The following is a 21,673-nucleotide window of genomic DNA, read 5'->3' as shown; positions in this document are numbered from 1 at the left end:
TTTCTAAGTTTTTGTAAATGGGACCCAAAAGAAAACCGAACCAATTATGCTAAGTTTCTGGCCCAGAATGGCCTATTATTTATTTAACAACATATCTTTTTTTGGTTAATAACGCTTTGCACAGAATGCGTCTTCATCCGTCTTGCGATTTGCGTTCTTCAAAAATGTCGTTCCAAATTTTAATACTGTATCGTTACCCGAGCAAAACTGGAGATCAAATTGAAATCAAACCACCAAGCCCGCTAATAGCGTAATCGCCTCTTGTGCAATATAAGGCTAATATAGGGCTTCCATACTTTTTATTAGTCGTATATCAGCTTTATATTCCAAAAAGGGCGAATAGCGGGCTTGATGGTTACTTGGGTAATCCTGTTTTCAATGAAATCAATTTGATTACTGAATTTGCATTCATAATATTGAACTAAACACGGGTTTGGCGTTATCATTTTCGTTATACATTATTAATGTCTTATATATAAAGTTTAAGGAACTGGACCGAATACTCGCGGTTGTCTCGAGGTTAGTGGAGATTTACAATATTTTGGATGGGAAAAGGGTGAAGGAGGTTTGAAATGTGATTTAAGATACAAATATTTAATTCATTTTCATTTTCATTTCATTTTCAAGCACAGAAGGGGGTCATAGGGCCAAGTCACCAGCGAAAAATCGCTGTCCATACTGCACCAGGGTAGAGGTATAGTTTTGGCATCACAGATTTAAGATACAAATATTTAATTAAACCTAAAACATGAACTTATTTCTATTCATCTTGAAAACACCGATACGTACAAAATACAAACTAAACACAAGGTTAACTGCCCATAAAAGCATAACTGTCCCATATGAATAGGAAATCAAGCAAAGATGGGACAATTATGCGAGTATCGGCAGTTAATCAAACTTACAATCTAAGGTTAATATTCTTAAAGTAAACATACATCAGTTGCATTTACTCGAGATCGCGTCTAGTCAAAATATCCCGAACTGTAACATTAGGTTGTCTACCTCTACCCCGAAGGGAATCGTACAACTTGGATTTGACTCCACGGTGCTCAGAACATGACCAAATAATGTAATCTGCGTACTCTTGTCCACATTCACAGAGATTGCTGTCCCCCAGCCCAACACGGAACAAGTGAGCGTTTAACGAACAGTGATTGGACATGAGGCGAGCCATCACACGAACCCACCTCCAACCCTTTGAACCAAGGAATCTTCGACACCTTAGGGATGATCGAGTATAGCCATCGTCCCAAATTCCCTTCACTCCATTTATTTTAACGATAACGATAAATGAAGAAAAATTCATTGTAGGCGATTTGACGCTCGTAAATATCGCCTTCCATAGCGCCCACCTTAGCAAGTGAGTCCGCCTTCTCATTGCCCGGAATCGAGCAATGAGATGGGACCCATGCAAGAGTGATGACAAAAGACCTTAAAGATAAAGCACTTAGAAGCTCCTCATATTTTCATGAGAAAATGCGAGGAGTGCTTTACCGGCCTCATGGAACGAATAGCCTCGACAGAACTGAGACTATCCGTAAAAATAAAATAATGATCTGGTGCACGTGAGGCGATTGTTTCTATAATGTATTGCCGCCAGCTCAGCAACATATACGGAACAAGGAGCTTGAAGCTTTCGAGAGGCGCTTTGAAATTCGTTAAAAATACCAAATCCAGCGAACGCCTCTATTAGTGATCCATCTGTGAAGAACGATCTTGCGGAATCAACTTAGCCAAACTTTGCAGTGTATAATGACGGAACAATCATGGAACGATGATGTTCTGGGATTCCGCGAATCTCTTGCGTCATAGATAAATCAAAACTAACAACAAACTACCGTACTCTAAAACCGATAAAATCGTTGCACGGTACAACGTTAGAAGATCTTGCGGATGAGCTCCCCACCACGTTCCGGTAATTGTTCGGAGAAAATTGATCCTGTGTTGATCCTTTTCGTCTAAAATACTCAATGTGGGATCTCTGGGTGCATTTGGAATCGAACCAGACCTTAAGATATTTGAAAGACATGGAATGAGTGATCAGCTTACCCAAAAGTTGAAGCTTAGGTTGTGCTGGGGTATGGTTCCTAGAAAAATCGACCAACTCAGTTTTCTCCGTGGAGAATTCGATACCTAGATGGATAGTCCAAGTAGACAAATAGTCTAAGGTATCCTGTAAGGATCATTGCAGGTCGACCCCTTTGGGCCCTGTCATAGACACTACGCCGTCATCTGCAAGTTGTCTCAACGTGCAGTTGTCAATTAGACAATTGTCAATTTCTCTGACGTAGAAATTATACAGAAGGGGGCTTAAACATGAGCCCTGGGGGAGACCCATGTAGCTAAATCGTGAAGCTGTAGAGTTTCCATGAAAAAAAGCTCATATGTTTCTCAGGCAGCAAATTGTACAAAAAGTTATTAATTAATGGAGAAAGGCCACAAGGCCACAGGAGTTGGTCTGAAAGGACTTCAACTGATACTGAATCAAAAGCCCCCTTGATATCCAAGAACACAGAAGCCATTCTGCAAAAGCCAACTGAATTTCTGTGGAAAGCAACGCGAGACAGTCGTTCGTTCCCTTGTCCCTACGGAAACCAAATTGATTTTATCTGAAAGTAGGTGGTTCATCTCAACCCATTTGTCCAGGCGAAATTCGAATGCACGATAACATCGCGATGGGACGATACGAGTTATGATCTGACACGGGTTTTCCAGGTTTTATAATGGCTATAACTCTCACTCGCCTCCAATCATCTAGAACAATATTGAGCTCCAGGAACCGACACAACAAGTTCAACATGCGCCTCTTAGCGACTTCTGGGAGGTTCTTCAATAAGTTGAACTTGATCCTATCAGCCCCCGGAGCCGAATTGCGACACGAAAGGAGCGCGAGTGAGAGCTCCAGCATTGTAAAAGGCTGGCTGATCTCGCCTACTGAATTCGTCGTTTGGCGAGGAATCATCTGTGCCGGCACGGAATCACGACATACTTTTCGCGCGAACTTGAGAATCCAACTATCCGAGTAATCCTCGCTCTCGTTGTTTGAAGACCGGTTACGCATCCTCGCTTTCCAAAGCGTATTCATCGATGTTTCGCGCGATAATCCGTCCACGAATTGCCTCCAGTATCCACGTTTCTTGGCTTTTAAGAGGCTCTTGAGTTCGCGTTCAAGAGCCGAGTACGCTTCAAAATGCTCGGGTGTTCCACGTTTCCGGAAAAGCTTAAACGCGTCGGACTTTTCACGATAAACCTCTGTACATTGCTGGTCCCATCAAGGGGATTGAGGTTTCCTACGAAAAGACGTTCCTGGAACCGGTCGGCAATCGAAATTTTGATCGGCAAGTGATCACTACAGTGGGGATCCTGGATTACAGTCCACGTGCAATCCAACGATAATGAATTAGAGCAAAGTGTAAGAGTAATCTGCTACCATTCGAGGATGGTCCAGCCAAACGTGTTACTTCTCCATTGTTTAGAATTGTCATATTGAAGTTATCACAGCCTGACCGTGGGAATTAAAATCTTCCATAATCAACCGTGGAGTAGGAAGAACTGAACAGATATCTGAAAGTTGTTTTCGGTTAATCGAAACTCGGGGAGGAATATACACAGAAGCAATACAAAGGCTCTTGCCTTTAACAATAGCCTGACATGCGACAACTTCAATACCTGGAAATTGTTGAAGATTCACTCTATAGAAGAAATGGCACTTTTTGATCCCCAAAAGTACCCCTCCTCAACGGGAATTCTCACGATCCAGTCGAATAATGTTAAAATCTTGAAAAGGAAGATCAATATCTGAAGAGAGCCATGTTTCACAGAGGCAAATGCATCACAATCATTATTGTGAACTAAAACTTACACGACCCTAATTTAGGAATAAGACTTCGACAATTCCACTGTAGAACAGTGATCAAATCCCCGACCTCGTCTGGAAAATTATCCATCGAAGGATATGATTGCTGGCCACTTCAATGTCAATTGCTTCAAGAGGGTCTTAACTGTAGGAAGCATTGCCAGAACAATGCTTTTGAGAGGATCAAAAATATCGAAGTACTCGAGGATACCGTTAAATACCATCAAATCAGAACAACCCAGATGAAGAAGGGACTTCTGTTCTTAAAAATGGAACATCAGGGGTTTTGGATGTCCCCGGGAGTGGTGGAAAATCCTGAGTATAGTCAAGTCTTCGGAAACCAGGAGCAGTTGAAACTTTCTTTTTTCACCAATCCTTGATTTGTGCAAGCTGATTTGATGTTCCTGATCAGCGACTATCCGTGAACGGATGTGTCTTCGTTTCCGTGAAGAAACTTCCGGAAAACTGAAAGGAATTCCCTCATCAGCCAAGTCAGAGTCAGACTCGTCGATGACTTGGCAGTCTTAAGCAGTTCTGCAAAAGACCGCCTGGAACGTTCCTTAAGAGAGCGTTCTACCATGTTCTACCCAACAAACAATCGCCTATTGAAGAAACAACTTCTTGATGATTTTATTCAACTGCATGCTTAATAATACTTGTACAATTTCTAATAATTAGTTATTAATAACTTAAGTTCTGTTCAGTTCACACAAATCTGGAGAATTTATTCAACCACAACATGGTGTTGGGCTAAGGTATGCCAAGAAGCTTTTATTCAACTTCCATGAGTTGTAACAGAGCTTATTCGATCAAATGTTTTATTATTCAGCGTTTATTGGACATCTTTGTTCCTTAAACAACGATGATGTATACACTTGATTATCATGTGAAGTAACGTTTAAATTAGACACTATTGTACATTTATTAAACGATTGTTAAACTACAGAAAAATTTACCCGAAAATAAAGAATGGTAGAAGACAGACACAGAGTTGTCTTTTCTTTAAGGTGATACTCTTAGGAAGCCTTAGCGTGAAACTTTAAAGACACAAATGTCGGCTTCCACAAAACATACAAATTTGAAATTGCTACTCCTTGTTTGCTGTGCTACTACAAACAGAGAGTAGCAATTTCAAATTTGTATGTTTTGTGGAAGCTGACATTTGTGCCTTTGAAATTTTGACGAAGTTTTGAATGATTGTTTTCATTATTTCTGACGAATCACGCACCCCCACAGTTACTAGAAAAAAAAAATATTACATAAACATACATGTTCGTTGCATGGGTTTCGAAACATGTACCTTCCAATCACCAGCCGCTTGCCTTGCCATCTGAGCTATACTAGAATATGTACATCAAATGGGCTGCTCAATATTTAATAAAAGCTTACTTGAAACTGAATACCTATCGGCACACCCAATCATCCCAAGGTCCAGTGGGAATCATTCCAATTCATCGTTGTTTAACATAAGACGAATTCTACCTCTTCACCTCTCCGGTTTCCAAGGAAAGGATGCTGGGTAAAATAAATCAATAAATTTGTTGTCGTGAGTGATGTGATCGTTGATTACGATTTAGAACACAAATAAAAAAAAGGGTGCGCTTGGGGTTGAACAGAAGGCCGCGAGTTGGATAGCGGAAACGGTAACAAATACTCTACAGCTTTTGTCTTGTTGTTAGACTGAACCAATGTTGCGCAATAATGAATCTAATATGTCGTTTATAAAGCATTTACAAAGCATGCAATTAAAACATGGACGCATAGCGGTATAAAAGCTATTTTGCTGACTGTATTCACCTTTATACAGCAATATTGTAAAGCAATGCAATGAAATCTAATAATGACCACCAGTCGGTTTAGACTACACCAGTCAGCAAAGATGTCAATCTGATTTTGGAGAGAACGGCAGTCGGCGAGTGGGCGGATGCGCAGAAAAACTTTCAGATCGTTTGCAAACGATAATCGTGGCCCTGTGATAACATGGTGAACGTCGTCGAAGTAAAGGAGAAATACCAATGGTCCCTGATGGCTACCCTGAGGTATAACGGACTTTGCGCAGAAGCTTGCTGAGCGACAAGTACCCAAAGTTACTGTCTGTTGGCGCTCCATGAGGTATGAATGAAACCATCTCAAAAGATTTCCACCGATCCCTAGCCTATCAAGCTTAGCGATCGCAATTTCGTGGTTCAGCTTATCGAAGGCTGCCGTAAGATCTGCGTAAATAACGTTCGTCTGGGTCCAAGCAATCAAACTATCTGTGATGTAAGACGTTAGGCACAGCAAGTTCGTAGTTATGAATCCGCTTTGATCTATACTTACATATTGCTTGCAATGCGCATTTATGGAGTCTATGACAACCAATTCCAAAAGTTTTGATACAGCACTCAGCGACGTGATTCCCCGGTAGTTGTTAACGTCGCGTTTGCTTCCGCAGTCTTCCAGAAAGACGGAAAGATGCCGCTGGATGATGTTCTTCTAAAGAATAATCGACGGAACACCATCGGGCTGAAGCCTTAAATTTAGATGCTGCTCTAGAAATCGTATCTGTAGTGGCGTCGACAACGCTAAGCGTTTGGTTGACCAAAGGAACATTACTGGCCGCGGAAGTAATGAGATTAGTGGAGAGTTGCTCGTCTTCAAACACACTGGGGGTTATTCCGAGAGTCGAAGTGACTATTGTCACTAGTGAAGTGAGAAAAGTCACGTCGTGGTGACGTGACGCTTCATTTGATTTGCACAGAGAGTCACGTCACCACGACGTGACTTTTCTCACTTCAGTAGTGACAAAAGTCACTTCGACTCTCGGAATAACCCCCACTAGCAAATGTCTTGTTGATTGCCAGCAGTTTTACCATTGAAAATCATATAAGAGGGTAAGCCGACTTCCCTGCGTTGCTCATTTACGAAGTTCCAGAAGGAATTCGGGTGTGATTTTAGCCGCCGTTGAATCCTCCTTTGATAGCGTTGAAAACAGAGATGACTTTACCGCTTATAGGGTAGAGAGCTACTTCGTCGTAATCACCCATTTCTGTTCTATCGATCAGAAAACATCAATAATATCTATGATTTCACCGTGCACAAAGCAATATTAGGTTCTTTCCTATGTGTTAGTTCATTAGCTACAACATACATCCTATTAGAGCGCATTGTTTGAATATTTACGCTCATTGTTCTCATAACAAAAGAAGCACTCCTAGCGAATCCCCTTCATCTACGTTTATCCGTAGTACGGAGAAAATCTAATGGCGTTTCAATGTGTTAGGACGGAATTGAAACTCGTAGAACGAATATAAAATCAAGAAGCAGTATTAGATTTTAAACAATATCTCAATAATTTGTGACTCTTTATCAAATCCAACGGTACACTAATAGAATTCCACACATTTTTATTGGCGAATTTCTGTGTAAAATTCCACATGATTGTTATGTGACCACACATAAGCAGAATCTACCCAGAAGCACACATGAAATTTATGAGTCAAATGAATAGTATGTGTAACCACATGGCTTTTATGTATACACATATTAGGTATGTGTCCGACACATAGATATCAATTGTTGATCACATTGCAAAAATTCATGTGTGGGACACATAAAAACAATCTTCGAATTTTTATCAGTGTACGTATGGAAAGGTGAATAAATTTAGAAGTCATCTTTGACAGGAATATTCCATTTTTTGTTTTAACCAAGGTTGCAAAGACTCATTTCAGCTAAAACAATGTTTTTCTAAATTATGAAATAATTAGATGCCATGATCAAATTTTGAATTGGTAGGATACAAGAAGAGGTTGCAAAGAATGTGTTTGACATATTAAACCTGTTTATTTCACTTCATGAGAGTCACAATCAGCGATTTTGTACAAACTCACTCACTCACTCAGCGATCAGCAAATCGCTGATTGTGACTCATAGAAAGCAAAATTTACAGGTTTTATGTTTCCAACGCATACTTTGTAACCTCTTCTTGTAAGTTACAAGTAAAACATACCATCATACCATCTTTTGGTTTTATTATTCCGAAAAAAATTATTTTAGCTGAAATGAGTCTTTGCAACCTTGGTTTAAACTCGTTCAGAAAAGAGAGGTAAAGCGCGGGTTGTGCTTAGTAGGACAGAAATTAGATCAAAAGCCCTACTCGTGGTTGAGTCTGACATAGTAGCATTTCAGCGACAGTGTGCGGAATTTAGTAAATCTTCTGAGAGCAGCCTTCTTAGTTCTTTTCAACAAGCGAAGATCTTTCGTCATCCACGGGACGCGAGAGTCGATATTGATGATCTTTTTGAAAACGTGCCTGTCAATGACATATGCCAAGACGTGAGAAATTGTTGAGATATGTATTTACTCACTAGGTGACTTTTACCTTAAGTTTATCCATTGTCAAAACTTTGTATTTTGTACGTAGCAGTTTTGCGCAAATGTGATCGAAAGAAAACATCAAGGAACGTGTAATATGATAACTACCATCCACACAGACCCGACACCAATCATTTGTTCAATTTTTATTTTATTTTGATTTTTAATATTTTACACATCTTACAATTAGAACATGTTTTTTTTTACCACTTTCAATTTCCAATTTGTTTTGCTGCCACGGGATATCTATACCTATTATAACACGTAATCGAAATAGGGCCTCGCGAATGTAGATTCCGGCGCGTCTACCCTTTCGTTAATATGTTTCAGTTTTTCAGCATCACTAGCTTGTGTTGTATTGTGTTTTTCCTCTCGTTTTATTATAGGTATGCAGTAATAGTAGTTTGTAATTAATAATATATATGTGTGTGTGGGGGTGTATGTGGTTGTCAACCTTGCGTCACCTTTCGAACAACACCCAAGGTGGCCTAAAGGCGCTTCGACAGCGGTTCACATTGTTATCTAATGCCTGCTCAGTAACTTATAACGTACATTATACATTCACATAGTTCAAGACTTTTGTTTTGTTAATTGTAATATCCGTTCACATTTCAATTGGTTTCGGTTATACGATAGTTTTGTTTCTTTTTACGGTTTTGTTTTGTTTGTTTTCACTTTCAATGTTTATTGTCAACTTTTCTCCCATCATTAATTGTAATCAGAGTCATTTTCATCAAGTGCGCGTTCCTTTGTGTGGTTTCTTTTTATTTGGTTTCTTGATTTCATGAAAAGGAAATTGTTGAAATTTGGGAAACGGGAAAAGGGACGTTCCCTTATTGTTGCGATTATAAAAAGGGTTACATCATCGGTCGGCTTTTCCCCTTCAAATAATGCAGCGAATCACGTCCCGAAACGTGAAAGAACAATCCAGGGCCGGGAAATCATAGAAATTATATCACGAAAAAAATACCACTCGTAAGTGTTTGAATATAAGGTTAGATTTATCCATTTGAATGTGACCGAATAACAATCTGAAAACGGTTTTCACCAAGCGTGACCTCAATATACGAGGTAGTGCATTGAATAACATTACTCTTGGTCGTTCAATGAGCAAGGATTGAAAAATTCCCGGTGACCAATTACCTTGTGTAACCAATTTTATAGAACGCCATCGTACCGAACAAGAGAACGTTTCCGCTTTTTTTCAATTTCGAGATAAACACCTAGAGATTCATTTTTTTTGAACACCTAATAAATACCACTTCACTAGTTCGACACTTTTTCCAGGACATCATCGGAACGTATCTTCTAGTTTTGGTTTTGGTTGGTTGATGGTAATTTTCGCTACTATTTGTCGTCCTGAGGCAGTTTCTTTGCTCGTTTAGTGTATGTCATAATAATGTGTTTCCTACTAATTGGACTATTGCTGGTGCATGAACTGTAAACTTATCGAGGAGTATCAGATTCGTGTTCCTTTTGCTCAACTAATGAAAAGGTTTTACTAAACAAATATTAAATCATAATACCACTTGGCTCAGCAGTGCTTTCGTACCAAAAACGCTGCAATGCTAACGGTTAAACGTAAAAAACGTTGTTCGTTTATTAAAAATTATTCGCCTTAAAACGTATCAGTTACTAAAACTAAAATTACAATCACAAATCATCGATTCTGTTTCCTTCACTTGAATAAACGCAGCCATTTGTTGAAAACCGGAAAGTTTTCACTTTGAGTTGCCGTCTTTCCGAGGGGCTAAGGGATGAGCTTTAAATATCATCATTTGTTTACTAACATAATTTGAGAAACTGTCCAACTGTATTTCCTCTGCTCTAAAAAGCGTTGTTTTTTTGATACATTCTCATCGCTAGTACATTTCGATACCGCTTCCTAACAGCAAGGCTCTAGAAGGGGTTTTGCCAGTACAATTAATAGTACAATCACAACACACTTATTTCCGCTTCCGGCGACCTGATGGAAATCCGATTCTGTAATGCAGCCTGTGCCCAGTTAAATGTGTTGCTTTTTATTTTGTTTATGTATGTGTGTTTATATGTTTTACCATGGGACGTAACTTTGATCTCATTCTTCATTCTAATTCCTAGGCTGAACATCTTAGATCGGCGTATAGTTACCCTTGGGCTTGTAGAACAGTTGGCCCTTGGCTAGTCGTTTGGTGATTTCGCTCAGCAGCAAGCGTTTCTCCTTCTTGATCTTCTGCAGTACACCCTTGTTCTCCTGGGCCCGCCGGGATAGGTATGGTAGCACTTCGTTTACCGGACCGTACGGGATGTACTTGTAGGCAGAGTAGCCGGCTTGACCTGCAAATGGGTAAACTCATCAGTTATGGCAGGCATTTCGTTTTGAAACATAACAGTGTCAAGGGTTGGTGCGTCATGGAAGCAAAGTTTCATCGAGCGTATCTGGTGATGCACGGTTCAGCGTTGCCAGATTGTTTTCAAGCTTATCGGTATGAAAGGTTTTTAAAAATCAGTATTTTTCAGTATTTACTATTTTTATTAATTTTATATTTTTGCCGTTCTCGTGGACGAAAATTTAAACTTTTCGACTACCCTAATAAACGAACAACTGTAGAACCAACCGGTGGAAACTAACGATTTTTAATTGGCTCACTACTTGACTAGCCTATTGGTCCCAAGCAAATCGATTAACGTACCCCATTCTAGTCGAAATTCTAGTACTACACTATCGTGGATTTTCCTATGTTTCGACGGGTGTAGCGATTAGCTTTGGACCGAAGAGAGTACCAGAGCTGAGCCAAAAAGTTGAGCATGTTTCTTCGGGACCTTCTGATCTTAGAGTTACCTCTATGGTAGAACTATCCCACAAACGGTTTGGATTATACCCCGCTCTTTTTTTGATTTAGGTTAGGAACGGCCTTTCCAGGAAAGCCGGAAGAAATTTCTGGGGAATGTTTGATAAGCTTCTGACGTAGGCCGAACTAACTTCCACAAAAAGAAGAAAGAAACTGTTCTGGAGGAAGTTTGAAGAAGGTTCTAAGAAAAGTCGAAAAACATCCGGGGAACTTCTAGGAAAACGTTGAGTGCTTCTGGAGAAAATTTAAAGAAACTTTCGGAAAAAATTCGGATGACACATCCAGCCCGGTGCGGTTGCTGCGTTATGGTGGAGGTTGCTAAAATAGCTTTAGCAACGCATTGGTTTGGGTGGTCTAAGGAAGAAATCCTCTTATGGTGGTAAGCTCCAACCTGTATTATCCTCGGATTAAATCCCGATCAAGAATGTCCGGTTGCTTTGATGTCGACATCAGAGTTAATCAACACGACTCTAAGCAAACATCCAAACAGGGACGGTATTAAAAGTTAATCCGAGTAAGAGCTTTCCGCCATTAGTGAATCACTATTTGAAAGTCAATTTAAAGCCACTTAATTGAAGAAGGCTATTTGGTTTAGGGTTATAAACCAAACTGAAGGGTGGCCTTTTTTCAAAATGAAGCATGAAGCAAGAATGGGAATGTCTCATTCAGCATACAACATCAATCTGTCAGCTGGCTCCGACCATCACGATGGATCGGACACCCACGATATAGATCTGCCCGTCGATCAGAGTGGCAGTCACCGTCGCGATGACACTAGCTCCACAATCACGGCGCGCTCGTACCCCACTCCTGCACTGCCCAAGCCAGTATACTTCATCCTGCAGTGGAACATTAACGGGTTCCTGAACCACATTGGTGATCTAGAGCTCCTTTGCCACGACGATCCCCCCTGGGTCATCGCACTCCAGGAAACTAACAAAGCGACAACATACCAAATGAACCGCTCTCTAGGTGGTAAGTATACGTGGACAGCAAAACGGGGAAACAACTTCCGGCACTCCGTGGCCATAGGGGTTTTGAAGACGATACCTTTCCAGGTTGTCGACATGGACTCCGAACTTCCCATACTTGGCGTCCAACTGGCGGCACCGGCGAACACCTCCGTCGCATGTGCATACCTGCCATGCGGACGGCTGCCAAACCTGCACGATCAACTCAGCGAAGCCATAGCTAAACTACTGGAACCGCGTATCCTGGTTGGGGATCTGAACGGGCACCACCCAAGCTGGGGCTGCCCCCGCTCCGACCCTCGAGGTGTTACCCTGTTCGATATTTTCGAGAAGGAAGACATAATGATTCTGAATGACGGTGTGCCTACTAGAGGTGGGCAAAACAGCTCATCAGACTGAGCTGATCAGACCCATCCAGCTCAATAAGGTAAGCTGATTCTATTGAACAGCTCTTCAGCTCACATTGAAATTATAGAAATTTTGACACAAATTCTAAATCGTAAAAGAAAAGCCAATAGAGCTATATCTTAAAACAACATAAAATAGTAAAAGTAATCTAAAACAATAAATCCGCAGCTAACAACATTGATCTACTTTTCAATTGAAAGCGCCACTAACGCATCAACTGAACAACCACCGCGTATGCACGCGTAAATGCACGCAAAATTGCCATATCTGTAAAAGCAGAAAATGTATGCCAAAAATCTATTACTATATCACACGCGATGATAGAATTGACGCCTTTTCTCATGCTATGCAATTCAGTCTACACACAGATTTTAATGCTGATGTTAATTCTCCAGCAAAATTGCTCTCACCATTCTCGGGTCAGATCAGGTTCCGGAGCAGAATCGTGAAGAATCGAGTGAAAAAACAAAGATCCGAAGAGCTGGACGGATCCGAACAGCTCCCAGTGAATCGTTCGGGTCGATGATTCAGATCCGGAGCTGAGCTGTGAGGAGGACAGCTGCATTTTGCTGTTCGGTTATCTGCTTTTGTGCGGATTTTCCGCTCCCCCAGAGAATGATGGGAAGAGAGATGAAAGCACATATGCTGCAGCAATAATATCAGCAAAAAGAACCAGGAACGTAAATACTTTGGATTATATCAGAAGGCATTTTACATAGTGTAAAACATGTAAATATGATGAGCTGTGGTTCCTAAAAAATATCAGCTCACTTTAGTGAATCAAGTCTTGAGAACAGCTCGGGAGCGAATCGCACATCTCTAATTCGGATCCAGAGCTGAGCTGTGCGGTGGAGAGCTGCATTTCGCTTTTCGATTATTGTGCTTTGCGATTGTTGTGCGGATCTACTGCTCTTCCAGAGAATGATGAGAGGAGGCGTGAGAGCACATATGCCGGAGAAGTAACATGAGTAATAAGAGCCGGGTACGTAAATCCTACATTGGATAACACCAGTATAACATCGTGAAACACATGTACATGTCTCTCCCATACAGCCGCTTGAAAGTTTGCTTTTACCGTTGATGCTATCGATCAGCAGGCATATGTTAAATTAGGCGTGCATCTTGGTTTACGCGGTGGCTGTTCAATGTGTAAGTGGAGTAATGAGTCATTTTCTGAACACTTCCGCTATAAGGCGATGGAATGGTTTAGCCTCGTGATATAAGTGAGGTGATGAGCAGCGGCTCCTAAAAAATGAACCGCGGGTAATCAGCTCACTTTAGTGAATCGGGTCTTTAGAACAGCTCGGGAGCGGATCGCCCATCTCTAGTACCCACGTACTTTAACGGGCGGCACACTTCTGCCATCGACGTCTCTGCTATCAGCCGCTGCTTTGCCGGAAAAACTCAGTGGAGCGCGAACACGGATCTCTATGGAAGTGACCACTACCCCATCAAAAACCAACTTTCGACCGCCATCTTCCCGATGGCAACACGGAGGCCCCGATGGCGCTATGAACAAGCGGACTGGGATAGCTATGGTGAAGCCTTTTAGTCCTTGTAACTACTGCGTAATCCGAACAGCTTTGAAAACTTTGCAGAAGTGGTACACGAAGCGGCAACAGCAACCATCCCAAAGACCAGCAGCGTTCCGGGGCGAAAAGCGCTACACTGGTGGAATGAAGATACGAGGAAAGCCGTTAAAGCCCGGCGTAAAGCACTTCGCCGTGTAAAGCACCTTCCTATCTGACATCCCGACCGCGAGGACGCCCTCCGTCACTACCATGAGTCGCACAATCAATGTCGGCCAGAAATCCGTGTCGCCAAACGAACCAGCTGGATGGGCTTTCTGAAAGGAATGAATTCGTCACAGTCTTCGGCCGACTTATGGAGGCAAGTCAACGCCCTCAGTGGGAAACGGCGCATGACTCCGCTCCACGTACAGATTAACGGTGAAGCGGTTTCTGACCCTGCAATTGTAGCGGACGAACTCGGCACGTACTTTGCCGATCTCCCAGCCATCGAGAAGTACGAATACGAATTCAAGCGGAAAGCTAAGCCTTCGACGTCATCCATTGCAAGTTTCTCTGTTTCTTCAGACGCTGGGAACTCGGACATAAACCAGGCATTCTCCTGGCAGAAATTGCAGCATGCCTTCCGCTGCAGCAACGGAAAGGCGGCGGGTCCCAACGAAATCAGGTACCCTCTACTCAAGAGGTTACCAACGCTAGGCCAGCTACAGATGCTGGAGTTTTTCAACAAGCTCTGGCTCACCAACTCGTATCCAGTGTCGTGGAAGGAGAGCTTAGTCATTCCCATCCCAAAAGCCAATGAAACAATCCGTGAAGTTAGCAAGTTCCGACCAATAGCCTTGACATGCTGTATGACCAAGGTCCTGGAGCGAATGGTCAACAGGAGGCTAAAGCATTTCCTTGAAGCCGAAAACCTGCTAGACCATCGACAGCACGCCTTCCGTCAAGGGTACGGTACGTCAACTTACTTCGCAGCATTAGGGGAGGTCCTCAAGAGTGCCAACGATAGCGGTCTCCACACCGAGATCGTCTCGCTGAATATATTGAAGGCCTTCAACAGGAAGTGGACGCCCCTCGTCTTAGAGCAGCTTGTCAACTGGGGGCTGTGTGGAGCCATGGTCCACTTCAACAAAAATTTCCTGACCGATCGTTCTTTCAGAGTCGCAGTTGGCAACACGAGGTCCCAGCTTTTCAGAGAAGAGACGGGCGTCCCACAAGGTTCAGTTATTGCCGTTACCCCCTTTCTTGTGGCCATGAACGGAGTTTTCGGAGGACTGCCGAAAAATGTTTACGTTTTCGTGTATACTGACGATGTACTTATCGTAACTACCGGCCCAACAGCAGCACGTAACAGAATCAAGGCCCAGGCAGCAGTCTCCGCTGTAGCCAGGTGGGCCAGTGCGGTAGGTTTCCAGCTTTCGGCCACCAAAAGCGTCAGGTGCCACGTGTGTCCATCCCGGCACCGTGTCAGCGGGTCACCTATGAAAGTTCAAAGCCAGCCCATACCACTGAAGAAGACGGTCCGTATTCTGGGGGTACTTTTTGACCGGTTCCTCAACTTCAAGCAGCACTTTAAGGCGATCAAGAACGACTGCCGCAGTAGGATCAACTTGATCCGCACCATCTCTCACCCCCATCGGTCTAACAATCGCGACACTCGCTTGCGGGTTGCAAGAGCCGTCATCGATAGTCGCCTACTGTACCATAGAGGTAACTCTAAGACCAAAAGGTCGCGAAGAAACGTGCTCAACTTTTTGGCTCAGCTCTGGTACTATCTTCGGTCCCAAGCTAATCGTTGCACCCCTCGAAACATAGGAAAATCCACGAACCCCTCATTTTATATGTCAAACTTTCATAGCGAATCAAAACAAACATTGTGTAGTACTAGAATTTTGACTAGAATGGGGTACGTTAATCGATTTGCTTGGGACCAATGGGCTAGTCAAGTAATGAGCCAATATAAAATCGTTAGTTTCCACCGGTTGTACTGTACGGTCTTGAGATGACGTGCATCGCCACCGAAAAGCTCGTGCAGATACTAACAACAACGTTCAACACCTACGTTCGGATTGTCTCCGGTCTTCTTCCGTCAACGCCCACCGATGCCGCATGCATCGAAGCGGGTATTCTGCCCTTCCGCCATCGTATAACCGCAGCAATTGCAACGAGAGCCGCTGCCTTTACAGCAATGACCTCCGGAAATGACAGGATCTTTCTCCACGATGAGGGGAACAGACTCCTCCGCATGACTGCCAATTTGGAGCTCCCCCCAGTGGCCAAGGTCCACTGGTACGGAGACAAAATTTGGCGCATACTTCCACCAAAAATCGAGAGTCGGATAAAGAGCAGGTTCAAGGCTGGAGATAACTCTGCAGCGCTGAGGAGATCAGTAGCCGAACTGCTAGGCTCGGACTACCCAACCCATGCCCACATATACACGGACGGATCACTTTCCCAAGCCGGGGTCGGAATTGGAGTAGCCGGAATTTCAGCACCGATGAGTAGCAGCCTACAGCCACAATGCTCGGTTTTCTCCGCCGAAGCTGCAGCCATCTTTGTTGCCGTTTCAACACTTTCAGACCGGCCCATACTGGTGCTATCCGATTCGTACAGCTTGATGCCCTTACAACTGAGACCTTGACTCATCCCTCGATACAGGCTATTGTGGAGGCCACACCTCCCAACACGGTGTTGCGGCACTGCGGTATCCCAGGAAATAGCCAAGCCGACAGTCTGGCAGGGTCTGGACCAGCTGGCCCCCGTTACACCAACGAAGTGCTACCATAGAGGAAACTCTAAGAATAGAAGGTCCCGAAGAAACGTGCTCAACTATTTGTGAATGTATTTTACATTCACTGAAAAACAGTAACAAGTTCTGTGCGGTCTAGTTCGTGATGCATAAGAGATGTAGATTTGAGTTATATCCAAAAGTTGTAGCTAATAACAAAACATACAAAAGCTCTATACATCATTTTGCGGAATGTTGTCGATGAAAAAAGTTAGAGGCAAATGAATGTAAGTGAATGTGTGAAATGAATGCAAATGATTTTCCATGCCTGATTGTTGGTGCTACTACAGGACATAAAGCGATGGATAGTCAACAAAATGTGGGAAGCCTGAGAAGCAGAGTGGTGCCATTTCCAATTCCTCTTCATCCGAAGAGTTAAAGGAACGACGAGCAAGTGGACGGATATGTCGAAACTACGGGACCAGAAGGTGGTTTCTCGTTTTAGGACAGGCCATACAAAGAGGATCTCACATAGTTTTGGTGGGACGCAGCTCCACAGAATGTGCTACGTTTGCGGAACCACTGCATCGGTGGAACACGTCCTATAACTCTGCCCGCAATACCAACAACTACAGGAGCAGTACGCACTACCCAATTAGCATTAGGGACATACTGGGCGACGAACCTTCCACCTTAGCGACATTTATTTCCTCAAGGACGCTGGGCTATACAACAACATTTAGGTCCTTTTAACTTTCTTTTGGCTGACGGGACATCTCTGCCGGACGGGGGATTACCCCTCCAACGGTGGAGCTCCGATCTTTTTCAAAATCCTGCATAACTTTGATGTACCAGATTGTGTTTTGACGTAGAACCAACAATCAATACGAAACTAACGATTTTAAATTGGCTCACTACTTGACTAGCCTATTGGTCCCAAGCAAACGATTAACGTACCCCATTCTAGTTGAAATTCTAGTACTACACAATGTTTGTTTTGATTCGCTATGAAAGTTTGACAGATAAAACGAGGGGTTAGTGGATTTTCCTATGTTTCGAGGGGTGAATCGATTAGCTTGGGACCGAATAGAGTACCAGAGGTACCAGAGCTGAGCCAAAAAGTTGAGCACGTTTCTTCGGGACCTTCTAGTCTTAGAATTACCTCTATGGCAGAACCACGTCTGTTATTTTTATACAGGGTTACACTTTGTGAAAACTGAAAATGGAACATGTAACAACCTTATGAAAGATTTTGAACGTAAATAACTCAGCTGCCCCTGGACCAAATACAATTTTTTTTTATCACTCACTTTATTATATTTTTACGCATCTGTTAAACTTAAAATTTTATCATTTTTCAAAATGTCACTATTGAAAACTGAACGAATGTGCAACTGTTGCTATGATAATTAATATTATCACCGATTGCCTACGAAAAGCGATTTCCCTAACACAGATTTCAAAGTTGAATTCCATCCGGTCTCACTAAACGGTGTTTATTCAATCACCACGAGGTGAGTGGTGGTGTTTTCCAGTACACAAAGAAAGACTCCCCGCAAGCAGATAGCTATCAAGGCTGCCCACAAACGCTGATCGGATTCAGTTCCAATCACCATGTGTCCGGTCGTCGGCATCAGCAGCAGCAGTGCTTTCGGCGCGTGGCGCTGAACATTATTCTCCAGTACACAACGAAAGACTACCTGAAGCATCGAGCTACAGCCCACATCGGCATCCATAGAAGGAAGAAGAAGCCACACCACTATTGATCGGAAACAGTGGGGCCTCCTATTTTATAGAGATGAACTAGCCAACGGCTAAAAATCTCTCTAATAAAGTCAAAAAATACCTTTTTTTTTTAAATGAAGCACCATACAGCACAGTGGTCAAGAATGGGAATTAAGTATGATAACATTCATAGCAATGTATTTTTTCTAAGCTGTTCTGCAGCTAAAAATGTTAATTGGATTGTGCCTGCTCTCAACTTGTAGATCTTTGAAGCACTTCAACAGTTCATTGGGACCTTTCTATACCAAACAATGCATGAATTTGTATGCATATTGTGCGGCAAGCAAAGCACAATGATACTTTATGCCCAGTAAAATCGAGAAAATGTTGAATCCAAAAAAAATCTGGTCCGGGCCGGGACGCTTGGTAATACCATAGAGGTAACTCTAAGACCACTGGGTCCCGAAGAAAATCATTATTATTTTTGGCTCACTCAGTACCAGAACAACGGTCCCAAGCAGTCCCAAGCTATTTCACTCACCCCTGCATGTTCAGCATGAATCCACACACCCCTGATGTTATCTGTCAAGCTTTCATAGCGAATCAAAACAAACATAGTGTAGTAATAGAATTTCAACAAGAAGGGGTACTTTAATCGTTTGCTTGGGACCAATAGGCTACTAAAGTGGTGAGCCAATTTAAAATCGTTAGTTTCGTATTGATTGTTGGTAATACGGTAATATCTTGCCTCAACTGACTTTTCTATCTGAGGCCCAAACAGCGTCACTTGGGAATTACATAAACAAGGTGGTTTTACATTTCACTGGAAAGCATTTAAGCATGTTTTTTGCAATATAAAAAAATTAAACTCACCGAGCGGGAAAGTGATATAGTCACACATGCCCAGTAGCTGGCCGAAGCAGATGACCTTATCCTCGGGGTGGATTCCAATTTCCTTCATTTGTTCGATGGCGAACCTCACCGTATCCTCGTTGTGCGAAGCCACCATAATGGCAATCTTTTTCGGATCTTCGTTCGAATCCTTAAGGATCTGAAACGATGTAAACCAGGAGATAAGGTTAGTACACTGTGTCAACTTCCAGCATGATCGATATCAATCGTACCCGGATTCTCCTCAAGCATTCGGTCAGCGTTTTGTGGTACATCTCCGTGGTTGCTTCGAACGATGGGTTCGTTGGATCATCGTAGCCCAGAGCAGCGGCTCGAGCCCGTTCCTGTTCGATGTACGCACCTCGCACCAGCTTAGCTCCAAAGTAGAAGTTTTGTCGTTTCGCTTGCTCCAAATCGGTACATACCTGAAAGTTCAATGGAACTTAGATGTTTCTCTAGGCAGAAGCAAAACAACGCAGCATACCTCTTTGTAAGTATCCTTCAAGTAGCACTGATACGTATTGAAAACGATTGCCTTCTCAGTGTTGTACTTTCGCATCATTTCCAGCGTGATACGCGAAATGGCCGGCTGGAAGTAGGTCTGTTCAGCGTCAATCATTATACGCACGTCTAGGTCTTGGGCAGTCTGTGGGAAGAGCAATACAAATTCGTCAGACTTTTATCGGCAACCATTGCTAAACCGCACATGATTCGTTACCTTTACAATGGTGTTCAATCGTCTAATCATGTTGCGGAACATTTCTTCCTCTTTGGGTGGAATCTGTGAGATCAATCTACGCATCTGTCCAGACTCTGGATCCGGTACTCGGAAGGTGTCACTCAGTTCGCAGTCTTCGTTGATGATTCCCGACCAGGGGAACAAGTGCAAAATACTGAAATGAATCAGCAATTAGTGAGATCTCTTGAAGTGAAACAATCATTCAAGCCAGAGTTGGTAACGGCCAGTTTAGTCAGTGACGTTTGACGAAAACCAAAAATAAATTGTCGTGGTACATAAACCATCATTTCCATACATCATTCGTCATTGACGAAGAGAAGCCGACAGTAATCCCTATGAACAAATCCTATCGCATGTTTTACCTTCACTTCTCTTTTTTGTATCATGCATGGACAAAAAACAGCAAATACTGTCGAACGTGCATTTGAGCAGACCAGTTACCACACTATGAGCGCTTTTTGTTTTCCTTTAGCGTTGATAGACCAGTGGTGAAGACAGAAGCCTGTTAATCTCAACGTTGGTGATTCAAATTCGTTTTGTACCCATTTTAAGTTTTTTGTGTTGCTTCCAACGGTCATCGATTTTTGTCAAACAAGACTGACTAAAACGTGCAGTTTTAAATCCTCTCCGAGTAACCGGTAGGCAGATCGAAGAGAGAGAGAGAACGTACTGAGCTAGTTTTTTTCACGATGTAAATGAAAGAGGACTGTCTTCGGAATTTGTCATGCGCTGCTTGGAGTGCGACGAAGATATAATATTTTTCATCACTGACTTCGCTCTCTCTACGTTGATACAAGACAGCCCAGATTCAAGCTACTCACCCATCTTTATCCGAGGTAACTTTCTCCAAAAATTTCTTAACTTCCTTCTGGTCGGCCACGTTGCTCAGGTATCGTTCGAGATCTTGGATCGTTTTGTGATGTGTTAGGACGTTACCGGTAGCACCGGCCAGTTCCCTCATGTAGTGACGGGCCTGCATGATGACCTCGGACAGCTGGAGCTGTTGAATAATTTTGAAGCAAACGGCAGTCGGTTTAATGCTATTTTTTCAAGTAGGAGGGTTGGTACTTACCAGCAGTTGAGGTCGTCCGAGGGCGGTAAGCTTGATGGCGGTGATTCCAGTACCGAAGGTAGCACCTGAAATAGAAAAAAAACACTTGCTATTGGTATCAAGCTTAGAACATTTAATCATAAACGTATATTTATATGAAAATAGTTAGAGCTAAGGATGTTTTATTGGTACCATTTTGTGTAAAGGACATTTTTGTACTGAAAGCACAATTTGATGAAATATCCAGAAAATTTCAGAACGCTACCTAAAGTGATTTTCAACTAACCATTGTCTGTGGTGGGGTGACTTTTCACACCTTTAGTTTGTTAATGCAGAGGATTCATCATTATGCTTAAAGCTCCGAATTCATATGGAATAAGGGGCTGCCCATAAACTACGTGGACAGTTTAGAGGGGGGAGGGTCCTGTGGATTTTAAATCTACGTGGAACTGTTATGCGAATAACCGCAGTACAGGTTTGATAATAATGCAATTAATACAGTGTAGGCAACACCACATCAATGCCAACATGCTTCTGCTCTGAACTGAAAGGCCTTCAAACAATTGTGAAGCTTTGGATGTGATG

The 21,673-nt window shown here is 42.6% G+C and overlaps 1 protein-coding gene across 4 annotated transcripts in view; it reads right to left on the bottom strand.

Annotated features, from left to right (window-relative positions):
• Nucleotides 1-8,539: 8,539 nt before the first annotated feature.
• Nucleotides 8,540-21,673, bottom strand: part of slgA (proline dehydrogenase slgA) — a 74,903-nt gene continuing 61,769 nt past the window's right edge. For all 4 annotated transcript variants that reach the window (XM_065231192.1, XM_065231193.1, XM_065231190.1 and 1 more), the window contains 7 exons: nt 21,110-21,174; nt 20,859-21,037; nt 20,017-20,191; nt 19,783-19,944; nt 19,532-19,723; nt 19,281-19,458; nt 8,540-10,531 (listed from right to left, as the gene is read on the bottom strand). In XM_065231192.1, coding sequence (XP_065087264.1) covers nt 10,326-10,531; nt 19,281-19,458; nt 19,532-19,723; nt 19,783-19,944; nt 20,017-20,191; nt 20,859-21,037; nt 21,110-21,174 — 1,157 coding nt within the window. In that variant the 3' untranslated portion in view covers nt 8,540-10,325. The remainder of the gene's footprint in view (nt 10,532-19,280; nt 19,459-19,531; nt 19,724-19,782; nt 19,945-20,016; nt 20,192-20,858; nt 21,038-21,109; nt 21,175-21,673) is intronic.

The sequence above is a fragment of the Ochlerotatus camptorhynchus genome, unplaced genomic scaffold, assembly GCF_037179485.1.
Source record: "Ochlerotatus camptorhynchus isolate MF236.1 unplaced genomic scaffold, CSIRO-AGI_Acam_v1.1 ptg000344l, whole genome shotgun sequence".
Taxonomy (NCBI): Eukaryota; Metazoa; Arthropoda; class Insecta; order Diptera; family Culicidae; genus Ochlerotatus; species Ochlerotatus camptorhynchus.
Note: the sequence above shows the minus strand (reverse complement) of the source record. Positions and strands in the feature narration are given on the sequence as shown.